Source organism: Haliotis asinina, chromosome 1 (assembly GCF_037392515.1).
Source record: "Haliotis asinina isolate JCU_RB_2024 chromosome 1, JCU_Hal_asi_v2, whole genome shotgun sequence".
Lineage (NCBI taxonomy): Eukaryota > Metazoa > Mollusca > Gastropoda > Lepetellida > Haliotidae > Haliotis > Haliotis asinina.
Window position 1 is genome coordinate 37,535,647 of NC_090280.1, and position 12,687 is coordinate 37,548,333.

Here is a 12,687-nt window from a genome sequence, read left to right on the forward strand (position 1 = left end):
TAAGTGAGATATATCCCAAGTGCATTCTTTCAACCCATCGAGGGTGATAATTTTGACGATTACTTCCTATCAGTCGTAAGGAACTTCCGTGATATTAGCACAGACAACGCTCGCTTCACAGACAGCTTCTCAAAGTATTCATGCATGGTGACGATAATTTTACAATTATTACATGTGAAATAGTTTAAACTGTGATTGCTTCCTTTTCGGACAATGGCAGGATGAAATATTACGTGCCAGGCAGCCTGCGGCAGACAAGATGTAGTGAAACATTTACGACAATGGCTATGTGTTTTCACGTGGCAACGTGGTATACTCTGAGCAACGTGCTGGTGACTCTGACAGGTCAGTTTGCATAATAAGTACTATTTTTTTATTACAGGATATTCTGTTGATGTCTTCAGAAGCAAACGCATTTCAATCTATATTCACAGCCTGAAGTTATGCACTGAATATTGCCCCTGTTCTCCCAGAAGAAAACGGGTACCTGGTGAAATAAGTCATAAGACTATAAGTCTTAAAAGGCCTCACATGCTGGTATTTGGGCAGGACGTAAGCCGGTAAAAAAGACGCATTGTAAATAAGCTATAAACTCGTACGATAATTTTAACAATGCATATGAAACTAAAACGTGTCAACCATGGACACTATTTGTTTAGATTTAACTTCTTCTGATCCAGTGGCATCTCCTGTCCTTCAACTTTCTGGGGAGCCCGATACTGTAGCAGATGGAGATGCACTTCTATTGTCCTGCAACAGAAATACACCTGAAACCCCACCGTTATTTGCAGTAATTTGGTCTAGAAATACAGAGGAGATATTTCAAACACTTGAGGCAGGTGGACTTTCAAATATTTCAAACACGTCTGAATATAATGAAGTCGCAGGACGCCTAAATGTGACCACTAACAAACAAAGCCACAAGATAATGCTTCAGATAAACTCCAGCTTGGATGACGGGTCTGTGTGGAGATGCCACATAGGCAACTACTACAGCAACAGCTTCACTGTGGAAGTCCTCATCCCAACAACAGGTATGTACGCCTAAACAACCTCATGTGCACAAGCAAGCTAACACACTCTTAGGGTGATGAGAGGCGTGATGGGGTAGTCAAGTGGTTAAAGCGTTCTTTCCTCATGCAAAAGACCTGGGTTCGATTCCCAGTGGTACAGTGTGTGGAGCCTATTTCCATGATATCGCAGGAGTATTTCTTAGATCATACTCGCCAGTCTACCCCTGAATATAAACTGTATATTTTATAGAACCATAAATCTATAATTCGTGGCGAAGTATAATGATTTGTATGAGTATTTTATACCAACAGCAAGCATTTTAATATACATTTATCTTAGAAATATTGCCATGTTGAGTTGTTAAGTAAGTAATTACCCTCAGTGTGTGAGAGTGAATTATAGTCGCACCAGCAGTATCGTGAATCGAAAAGTTCTGCATTCATGATTCACAGACGTATTTAGTGTAACCTCCTGGCCGGTAACTAGAACATCGCAGAAGTGTCAAACTAGTTTGTGACGATAAACATATAATATCGCCCTACTTAAAGGACCTGTAAGTCTTGGGAGGCGCTACTGCGCCGATTTACGGTCACAAGCCATATATTCAAGAACCAGTTGATATGACTTCACTAGACCGGATCACGTGTATGGTGTTAGTCACCAGGAGTACTAAGGAGTTACCGTGGCATACTTGTGGGCTCTTTATAGATGGCCAGCATTACGACATTTTTCATTTTGTTTAGCTTTTTTTACCACATGTTAAAGCTTGTTGTACGATTTCACAGTATAAGATGCTGTAAAAGCACTAAGATTGTTTTAGACAAGTCTGACATGAGATAACCGCTTTTTATTATTTTCAGTTGCAACGACCGCGGAAGGACATATTCCCACCACTGTCACTCATTATGGACCTTCTTCTGCAGGTGATGGATGACAATACTTAACTTAGATACTGAAAACAAAGTGAGTTAGTTTAGTTTCACGACGCACTCAGCAATATTCCAGTTATATAGCGGCAGTCTGTAAATAATCGGTTCTGGACCAGGCAATCCAGTGAGAAACAACTTGAGCATCGATCTGCAACTGTGAACCGATGGCGTGTGTCCACCAAGTCAGCAAGCCTGGCCACCCGATCCCGGTAGTCGCCTCTTACGGCAAGACTAGTCGCCTTTTATGGCAAGAATGGGTTACTGAAGATCAAAATTCTAACCCCGACCTTCACGGGTCTTGACAGCAAGACCATAATGCCTTTTTCACATAACTACGGAGATCATTTTTAATTCATACGTTTCACTGACGAAGCAACAACATGTCTTAACATGCACGTTTTAATCCTGTTTGTAATGAAGCAGTTATTATTATTTCTTGCGGGGAGTAATGATTCCTTACTGTCTGGTGAGACACGCGCACTTCTTCAACAACAAGGAAGATTGCCTCAACAACCGATAAGAAGAATAGACATGATTAGTTTCTCTCGCATAGTTACTTCATGTTTAGTTTTACATCTGATGATACTGATTGTTTCAGAGAAGTCACCTTCCGATGTTCCCAAGGTGTACGTTATAGCTGGATCCTGTGCCGGGCTAGTCATCGTCATCGTCACCGTCATCGTCATTGCTGTGTGCATGAAACATATCGCAGGTAAGCGAACTATTTTACATAATTATGGTTTTATGGTTTACAGAAATCATCATAAACCTCTGTCCCGTCATCCAACTTGCAGCCTGCTTTATAGAGACTGAATACCCATTCAACAACAAAAACCCGTTCAGATTCGATTATTTACTATGACTTACCGTCATATAGCTGGAATGCAGCGATGAACATCAAAGTATTAGAGTTGCTGATACAGTGTAGATTCCAATCGATTTGAGCTCCCCCCCTCCCCTCTGCAAATTGTCACGCCGTGATCACGACACGTGCTCGTCGTGATTGGTTTTGGTGGATGGGGAGTTATTATCATACTTGCAGTAGCCATTCTCTGGTGTAGAGTCCGCAGTGAGTGCTTCGTTTTAAGTAGTAACAGGTCAACATTGAGATTTAGCTACTCAAGTTCGTGCAGTTCTATTTTGGAGGACAATCCTGAGGTTTTTCTCCATTCAAATGGCACATAGTCATAAGTATCTAATGTAACACTGTTGAGATTTTCTTTAGCGAAATTGCCCAGATTCTTCTTGAGTGACTAAGATGGTTATCAAAATTGCACAGCTTGTAGGATTGATGAACAGAAGAGGTTTACTTCGTCAAATCTGTTCATGAAAGGTTTAGACTTCTATCCATTTCTGTACTGATAGTGCTTTTGCGTTTTCTTTCGCCTACAAATGTTTCTGACATATGACGTGTTACCTGCGTGGTACCGTTTCAGGTCCAAGAGAGATGACTATAACATCCAGTAAATCTGACCCATCCCATCCAGTTTGGGTTCCCGAAACCGGTGGGTCAGATGTGAACAACGAATATGCCAGTTCCGAAATGATCACTGGAGCTAGTGCATCAGATGATACCAGTGAATATGTCAATCCAAAGGTTCTTACAGAAACCGCTGAGTCAGATATTCATGACGGATATACAAGCACATCCGTGATCACCAAATCCAGCAGTTCAGATACTAGCCATGAATATGCTAGTTCCGAAGTGACGTTAGATGTCACCAACGGGTCAGAGATGTACAGCAGAATTGTAACTCCGTCTATGATCGCAGAAACCATTGTCTCGGATGAGCATTACGAATATACCACTGGAGGTGCCCACTACAACCAGGATGGGCAATACTCAGATATCTGTACACACGACAGACAACCGTATACTGATACGGGCAAGGAAGATAACCCCTACTTACAACCAATACCCGGCGGTATGTACGAGTGTTTTACTTTGTATGTCAAAACATATTGGTTATAGACGCGCATGTTGCAGCTCCTCTGGGTGTGTATGACAACATAGAACGGAATTTGAAAATAGGTGGTTTGAGTTGGTTTGGGAAGACATCAGGGGTGGCGCTGTACCAGTAGGACGCACGAAACACGCCATTAGCAAGACTGATAAAAGAAAATGTAATGATGCATTTTGTAAATTGTGTGTGATTTCATGACTCAAAACATTTAACTGCACATTACACACTCTTATTGTTTTGTTGAAAATTACCCCCAAAAAGCAATATACTCACTGAAATGACTCATTTATGGTACCGCTATCAGTTCAATCAAGGTATGTTATGTAGCAGGAAATACGTGTTCTAAGACATAGGTACAATGCCTGTGGTTGATAGGGGGACAGTTCACATATGTGCGGATGTTTCTTTTCACTGCAGATCTACAGACAAATACAGCGGAATACATCACAGCAATGTTTGTTTCTACTAACGAGAATCCGTCCCATGAAGATACGGCGTAGAATAGGCCTTCAGCAATCTATGCTTGCCCTAAAAGGCGACTACATTTTAAAAACCGTTGAAGGCTTTGATGCTCGGGAACTTTAAAATGTATTCCACACATGACTTAAAAATAGTGGAATTGCCTATCCCAGATGAATGACTTGCGCACATTTATGCTCTTGTTTCGTTTGACACATAGAAGATGTGAACTGATTGGAGACAAGTGCTGATTTTAAGATATTTGAAGCAACCACGAAGCCAAGATTAATTACCCGCTGTGACAACGTCCCTATCCATGTCAGCGAGGTCAAGATAGCGGTTTTCATTAGACTAATGAACCCTACGCTTTTTCCTATGGTTGCAATTGTCTTGCACCACGCCAAACATTTCTGCATGTTACTATCTGTAAGGGACCCGTGAAGGTGCGGGGTAGAATAGGTCTTCAGCAACTCATGTTTGCCATAAAGGCGACTATGCTTGTCGTAAGAGGCGACTAAAGGGATGTTCATGCTGTTAATCACTGGATTGTCTGGTCCAGACCCGATTATTTATAGCTGGAATATTGCTACATTTGGCGTAAAACTAACGCCTGTCGCTTACTGACAAGAATCCAGTGAGGAGCAAGTAATGCCATTACAAGAACATCAGGAACACCACTAGCATCATTCAACGCGCATTGTTCGACTACATATCTCCATCTCCATTCATCGTCCTATTTAACCTAGTCACAACTGGGCTACAACTTGATTCTCAACATACGTGACTCTGAACGATGTCAACGCTGATCCATGGCTACACGAGGTGTACTTTAATGGGATCAATTACCACTGAGTCATATTTATGTTATGTGACCATGTAAGCAACAGTAAGAGGAAAGTTGTTGAAGATAACTTTATCACATGACTGTTTCGAAACGTGTGGCTTTTCCTCTACATAAGGAAGTGACATTAATGCGGAAATAGTATTCACTGGAAATTGAAACTCTGCCTATTTCTGTGGCGTTGGTATCGATAAACACATAAATCTGTGACTGCCGTCACTTTCTGCGACTGTATTTATTATTTCTGCAAATCATCGTATACCATCTAAAGGCTTGTACAACTTTTCAAATACACAACGCTATACCAATCAATTTCAGAGTCTTTTATTCAGCTTAAGATGTGTGCTGACAGCTATCATCTTCCGCTGTTAGCGATTTAGAGAAATCGAGTCATACATTAAAATTACATATATTCTACGATTAAAAAAGGGTGAAGAAATTGTACTGACTGAATATTTTAGAGCTTACGTATCCTCACAGAAGGCCAAACTATGTTCGTAATTATCTACCCCTGACTGCAATTGCACAATCTTCTGATGGTGGATTTGCAGCATCCCACAGCCACATGTTCTTGTGTCTGTTCCATCTGTAACATACCGATTGCTCTCTCCCTCTGATCATAGCCACATTACCGTGTGTCTTTTCCATCAGTAACATACGGATTGCTTTCACCCTCAGCTTTGATGTTAAACGAGGCATGTTCCCGGTTGTCAATCGCTTAAATAATGTAAGAAAATATACCTGAATAGCGTTTATACCCTAATTAGATAAGGGTAGCTTTGTGCATAGTTTCCATTTCACTCGTGTAAATTCGGGTGGGACAACATTGTCACAACAACCAGCATCTGATTTCTTGGCTAATTTAATCGGCCACGATATCATCGAATGAATCCCTGATTTAGATCTGAAAATTACCCATTACTTCAGACACCTCCATTGTCCTGGAGTATCTCTTATAAAATATCTGTTTGTTGAATGCATTGCCTGTCTCTCTGAGCACGGGTTCGAACCCTGGACAAAAGTACTCATACTAAACAAACGTAAACCAAAACGTAACATTAATCGCATTTCCTCAGTGTTTAAACGGCATGCATTCATAAGTGAGATATATCCCAAGTGCACTCTTTCAACCCATCGAGGGTGATAATTTTGACGATTACTTCCTATCAGTCGTAAGGAACTTCCGTGATATTAGCACAGACAACGCTCGCTTCACAGACAGCTTCTCAAAGTATTCATGCACGGTGACGATACTTTTACAATTATTACATGTGAAATAGCTTAAACTGTGATTGCTTCCGTTCCGGACAATGGCAGGATGAAATATTACTTGCCAGGCAGCCGGCGGCAGACAGGATGTAGTGAAACATTTACGACAATGGCTATGTGTTTTCATGTGGCAACGTGGTATACACTGAGCAACGTGCTGGTGACTCTGACAGGTCAGTTTGCATAATAAGTACTATTTTTTTATTACAGGATATTCTGTTGATGTCTTCAGAAGCAAACGTATTTCAATCTATAGTCACAGCCCGAAGTTATGCACTGAATATTGCCCCTGTTCTCCCAGAAGAAAACGGGTACCTGATGAAATAAGTCATAAGACTATAAGTCTTAAAAGGCCTCACATGCTGATCTTTGGGCAGGATGTAAGCCTGTAAAAGACGCATTGTAAATAAGCTATAAACGCGTACGATAACTTTACCAATGCATATGAAACTAAAACGTGTCAACCATGGACACTATTTGTTTAGATTTAACTTCTTTTGATCCAGTGGCATCTCCTGTCCTTCAACTTTCTGGGGAGCCCGATACTGTAGCAGATGGAGATACACTTCTATTGTCCTGCAACACAAACACACCTGAAACCCCACCGTTATTTGCAGTAATTTGGTCTAGAAATACAAAGGAGATATTTCAAACACTTGAGGCAGGTGGACTTTCAAATATTTCAAACACGTCTGAATATAATGAAGTCGCAGGACGCCTAAATGTGACCACTGACAACCAAAGCCACAAGATAATACTTCAGATAAACTCCAGCTTGGATGACGGGTCTGTGTGGAGATGCCACGTAACCAATTACTACAGCAACAACTTCACTGTGGAAGTCCTCATCCCAACAACAGGTATGTACGCCTAAACAACCTCATGTGCACAAGCAAGCTAACACACTCTTAGGGTGATGAGAGGCGTGATGGGGTAGTCAAGTGGTTAAAGCGTTCTTTCCTCATGCAAAAGACCTGGGTTCAATTCCCAGTGGTACAATGTGTGGAGCCTATTTCCATGATATCGCTGGAGTATTCTTAGATCATACTCGCTAGACGCTTCAAGCGAACTATAGTCTTCTGTGTGAACCACCGGTAGAAAAAAGGAGAAAAATGTATTTGATTTTTCGATCACGTTTATACTGAGACCTTTATATCATTGGTTATGTGTCACTTATCGTGAAGGTGACCCGTGAAGGTCCGGGGTAGAATAGGCCATCAGCAACACATGCTTGCCATAAATGGCAACTAACGGGATCGGGTGGTCAGGCTTGATTGACACATGTCATCGGTTCCCAATTGCGCATATCGATGGTCGAGCTGTTGATCACTGGATTGTCTGGTCCAGGAAATAATCGGGTCTGGTTTATGTGTCAACGCGTTTACAAAGACATTGTATCTACCTTCCTTATTTGCAAGGAAAATACTCCCCAAACAGTGTTCATGGGAACTTATCTTGAACTCTTTCCTTGTCTTATTTTTAGGATTTATATACTACATTCGAATACATTTACGAAGAATATTAACGAACTTTGAAATACTCTACCCCTGAATATGAACTGTATATTTTATAGAACCATAAATCTATAATTCGTGGCGAAGTATAATGATTTGTATGAGTATTTTATACCAACAGCAAGCATTTTAATATACATTTATCTTAGAAATATTGCCATGTTTGTTGTTAAGTAAGTAATTACCCTCAGTGTGTGAGAGTGAATTATAGTCGCACCAGCAGTATCGTGAATCGAAAAGTTCTGCATTCATGATTCACAGACGTATTTAGTGTAACCTCCTGGCCGGTAACTAGAACATCGCAGAAGTGTCAAACTAGTTTGTGACGATAAACATATAATATCGCCCTACTTAAAGGACCTGTAAGTCTTGGGAGGCGCTACTGCGCCGATTTACGGTCACAAGCCATATATTCAAGAACCAGTTGATATGACTTCACTAGACCGGATCACGTGTATGGTGTTAGTCACCAGGAGTACTAAGGAGTTACCGTGGCATACTTGTGGGCTCTTTATAGATGGCCAGCATTACGACATTTTTCATTTTGTTTAGCTTTTTTTACCACATGTTAAAGCTTGTTGTACGATTTCACAGTATAAGATGCTGTAAAAGCACTAAGATTGTTTTAGACAAGTCTGACATGAGATAACCGCTTTTTATTATTTTCAGTTGCAACGACCGCGGAAGGACATATTCCCACCACTGTCACTCATTATGGACCTTCTTCTGCAGGTGATGGATGACAATACTTAACTTAGATACTGAAAACAAAGTGAGTTAGTTTAGTTTCACGACGCACTCAGCAATATTCCAGTTATATAGCGGCAGTCTGTAAATAATCGGTTCTGGACCAGGCAATCCAGTGAGAAACAACTTGAGCATCGATCTGCAACTGTGAACCGATGGCGTGTGTCCACCAAGTCAGCAAGCCTGGCCACCCGATCCCGGTAGTCGCCTCTTACGGCAAGACTAGTCGCCTTTTATGGCAAGAATGGGTTACTGAAGATCAAAATTCTAACCCCGACCTTCACGGGTCTTGACAGCAAGACCATAATGCCTTTTTCACATAACTACGGAGATCATTTTTAATTCATACGTTTCACTGACGAAGCAACAACATGTCTTAACATGCACGTTTTAATCCTGTTTGTAATGAAGCAGTTATTATTATTTCTTGCGGGGAGTAATGATTCCTTACTGTCTGGTGAGACACGCGCACTTCTTCAACAACAAGGAAGATTGCCTCAACAACCGATAAGAAGAATAGACATGATTAGTTTCTCTCGCATAGTTACTTCATGTTTAGTTTTACATCTGATGATACTGATTGTTTCAGAGAAGTCACCTTCCGATGTTCCCAAGGTGTACGTTATAGCTGGATCCTGTGCCGGGCTAGTCATCGTCATCGTCACCGTCATCGTCATTGCTGTGTGCATGAAACATATCGCAGGTAAGCGAAATATTTTACATAATTATGGTTTTATGGTTTACAGAAATCATCATAAACCTCTGTCCCGTCATCCAACTTGCAGCCTGCTTTATAGAGACTGAATACCCATTCAACAACAAAAACCCGTTCAGATTCGATTATTTACTATGACTTACCGTCATATAGCTGGAATGCAGCGATGAACATCAAAGTATTAGAGTTGCTGATACAGTGTAGATTCCAATCGATTTGAGCTCCCCCCCTCCCCTCTGCAAATTGTCACGCCGTGATCACGACACGTGCTCGTCGTGATTGGTTTTGGTGGATGGGGAGTTATTATCATACTTGCAGTAGCCATTCTCTGGTGTAGAGTCCGCAGTGAGTGCTTCGTTTTAAGTAGTAACAGGTCAACATTGAGATTTAGCTACTCAAGTTCGTGCAGTTCTATTTTGGAGGACAATCCTGAGGTTTTTCTCCATTCAAATGGCACATAGTCATAAGTATCTAATGTAACACTGTTGAGATTTTCTTTAGCGAAATTGCCCAGATTCTTCTTGAGTGACTAAGATGGTTATCAAAATTGCACAGCTTGTAGGATTGATGAACAGAAGAGGTTTACTTCGTCAAATCTGTTCATGAAAGGTTTAGACTTCTATCCATTTCTGTACTGATAGTGCTTTTGCGTTTTCTTTCGCCTACAAATGTTTCTGACATATGACGTGTTACCTGCGTGGTACCGTTTCAGGTCCAAGAGAGATGACTATAACATCCAGTAAATCTGACCCATCCCATCCAGTTTGGGTTCCCGAAACCGGTGGGTCAGATGTGAACAACGAATATGCCAGTTCCGAAATGATCACTGGAGCTAGTGCATCAGATGATACCAGTGAATATGTCAATCCAAAGGTTCTTACAGAAACCGCTGAGTCAGATATTCATGACGGATATACAAGCACATCCGTGATCACCAAATCCAGCAGTTCAGATACTAGCCATGAATATGCTAGCTCCGAAGTGACGTTAGATGTCACCGGAACCAACGGGTCAGAGATGTACAGCAGAATTGTAATTCCGTCTATGATCGCAGAAACCATTGTCTCGGATGAGCATTACGAATATACCACTGGAGGTGCCCACTACAATGAAGATGGGCAATACTCAGATATCTGTACACACGACAGACAACCGTATACTGATACGGGCAAGGAAGATAACCCCTACTTACAACCAATACCCGGCGGTATGTACGTTTTACTTTGTATGTCAAAACATATTGGTTATAGACGCAGCTCCTCTGGGTGTGTATGACAACATAGAACGGAATTTGAAAATAGGTGGTTTGAGTTGGTTTGGGAAGACATCAGGGGTGGCGCTGTACCAGTAGGACGCACGAAACACACCATTAGCAAGAGTGATAAAAGAAAATGTAATGATGCATTTTGTAAATTGTGTGTGATTTCATGACTCAAAACATTTAACTGCACATTACACACTCTTATTGTTTTGTTGAAAATTACCCCCAAAAAGCAATATACTCACTGAAATGACTCATTTATGGTACCGCTATCAGTTCAATCAAGGTATGTTATGTAGCATGAAATACGTGTTCTAAGACATAGGTACAATGACTGTGGTTGATAGGGGGACAGTTCACATATGTGCGGATGTTTCTTTTCACTGCAGATCTACAGACAAATACAGCGGAATACATCACAGCAATGTTTGTTTCTACTAACGAGAATCCGTCCCATGAAGATACGGCGTAGAATAGGCCTTCAGCAATCTATGCTTGCCCTAAAAGGCGACTACATTTTAAAAACCGTTGAAGGCTTTGATGCTCGGGAACTTTAAAATGTATTCCACACATGACTTAAAAATAGTGGAATTGCCTATCCCAGATGAATGACTTGCGCACATTTATGCTCTTGTTTCGTTTGACACATAGAAGATGTGAACTGATTGGAGACAAGTGCTGATTTTAAGATATTTGAAGCAACCACGAAGCCAAGGTTGATTAAACGGTGTGACAACGTCCCCATCCACGTCAGCGAGGTCACGATAGCGGTTTTCATTAGAATAATGAACCCTACGCTTTTTCCTATGGTTGCAATTGTCTTGCACCACGCCAAACATTTCTGCATGTTACAATCTGTAAGGGACCCGTGAAGGTGCGGGGTAGAATAGGTCTTCAGCAACTCATGTTTGCCATAAAGGCGACTATGCTTGTCGTAAGAGGCGACTAAAGGGATGTTCATGCTGTTAATCACTGGATTGTCTGGTCCAGACCCGATTATTTATAGCTGGAATATTGCTACATTTGGCGTAAAACTAACGCCTGTCGCTTACTGACAAGAATCCAGTGAGGAGCAAGTAATGCCATTACAAGAACATCAGGAACACCGAACGCGCATTGTTCGACTACATATCTCCATCTCCATTCATCGTCCTATGTAACCTAGTCACAACTGGGCTACAACTTGATTCTCAACATACGTGACTCTGAACGATGTCAACGCTGATCCATGGCTACACGAGGTGTACTTTAATGGGATCAATTACCACTGAGTCATATTTATGTTATGTGGCCATGTAAGCAACAGTAAGAGGAAAGTTGTTGAAGATAACTTTATCACATGACTGTTTCGAAACGTGTGGCTTTTCCTCTACATAAGGAAGTGACATTAATGCGGAAATAGTATTCACTGGAAATTGAAACTCTGCCTATTTCTGTGGCGTTGGTATCGATAAACACATAAATCTGTGACTGCCGTCACTTTCTGCGACTTTATTTATTATTTCTGCAAATCATCGTATACCATCTAAAGGCTTGTACAGCTTTTCAAATAAACAACGCTATACCAATCAGTTTCAGAGTCTTTTATTCAGCTTAAGATGTGTGCTGACAGCTATCATCTTCAGCTGTTAGCGATTTAGAGAAATCGAGTCATACATTAAAATTACATATATTCTACGATTAAAAAAGGGTGAAGAAATTGTACTGACTGAATATTTTAGAGCTTACGTATCCTCACAGAAGGCCAAACTATGTTCGTAATTATCTACCCCTGACTGCAATTGCACAATCTTCTGATGGTGGATTTGCAGCATCCCACAGCCACATGTTCTTGTGTCTGTTCCATCTGTAACATACCGATTGCTGTCTGCCTCTGATCATAGCCACATTACCGTGTGTCTTTTCCATCAGTAACATACGGATTGCTTTCACCCTCAGCTTTGATGTTAAACGAGACATGTTCCCGGTTGTCAA

General features: G+C 41.1%; 2 protein-coding genes across 2 annotated transcripts; both read left to right on the plus strand.

Annotated features, from left to right (window-relative positions):
- The first annotated feature begins 112 nt into the window (after positions 1-112).
- LOC137278692 (uncharacterized) lies at positions 113-5,519 on the plus strand. The gene is made up of 6 exons (XM_067811207.1): positions 113-345; positions 681-1,034; positions 1,875-1,937; positions 2,542-2,655; positions 3,380-3,868; positions 4,325-5,519. The coding sequence occupies exons 1-6, from the start codon at positions 222-224 to the stop codon at positions 4,405-4,407; spliced, it is 1,227 nt and encodes a 408-aa protein (XP_067667308.1). The 5' UTR covers positions 113-221; the 3' UTR covers positions 4,408-5,519.
- An 861-nt stretch (positions 5,520-6,380) lies between these two features.
- LOC137278702 (uncharacterized) lies at positions 6,381-12,281 on the plus strand. Its single transcript, XM_067811218.1, has 6 exons — positions 6,381-6,649; positions 6,983-7,336; positions 8,660-8,722; positions 9,327-9,440; positions 10,165-10,659; positions 11,103-12,281. Exons 1-6 carry the CDS (start codon positions 6,526-6,528, stop codon positions 11,183-11,185), a joined length of 1,233 nt encoding a protein of 410 aa, XP_067667319.1. The 5' UTR covers positions 6,381-6,525; the 3' UTR covers positions 11,186-12,281.
- The last annotated feature ends 406 nt before the right edge of the window (positions 12,282-12,687 follow it).

Excerpts from the sequence above, each read along its gene's own strand:
- LOC137278702 (XM_067811218.1), top strand. The coding sequence starts at position 6,526 with ATGAAATATTACTTGCCAGGCAGCCGGCGGCAGACAGGATGTAGTGAA. Across the intron at positions 7,337-8,659 it reads AGTCCTCATCCCAACAACAG|TTGCAACGACCGCGGAAGGA; the intron begins GTATGTACGCCT and ends TATTATTTTCAG. Across the intron at positions 10,660-11,102 it reads CTTACAACCAATACCCGGCG|ATCTACAGACAAATACAGCG; the intron begins GTATGTACGTTT and ends TTTTCACTGCAG.
- LOC137278692 (XM_067811207.1), top strand. The coding sequence starts at position 222 with ATGAAATATTACGTGCCAGGCAGCCTGCGGCAGACAAGATGTAGTGAA. Across the intron at positions 346-680 it reads CGTGCTGGTGACTCTGACAG|TGGCATCTCCTGTCCTTCAA; the intron begins GTCAGTTTGCAT and ends CTTCTGATCCAG. Across the intron at positions 3,869-4,324 it reads CTTACAACCAATACCCGGCG|ATCTACAGACAAATACAGCG; the intron begins GTATGTACGAGT and ends TTTTCACTGCAG.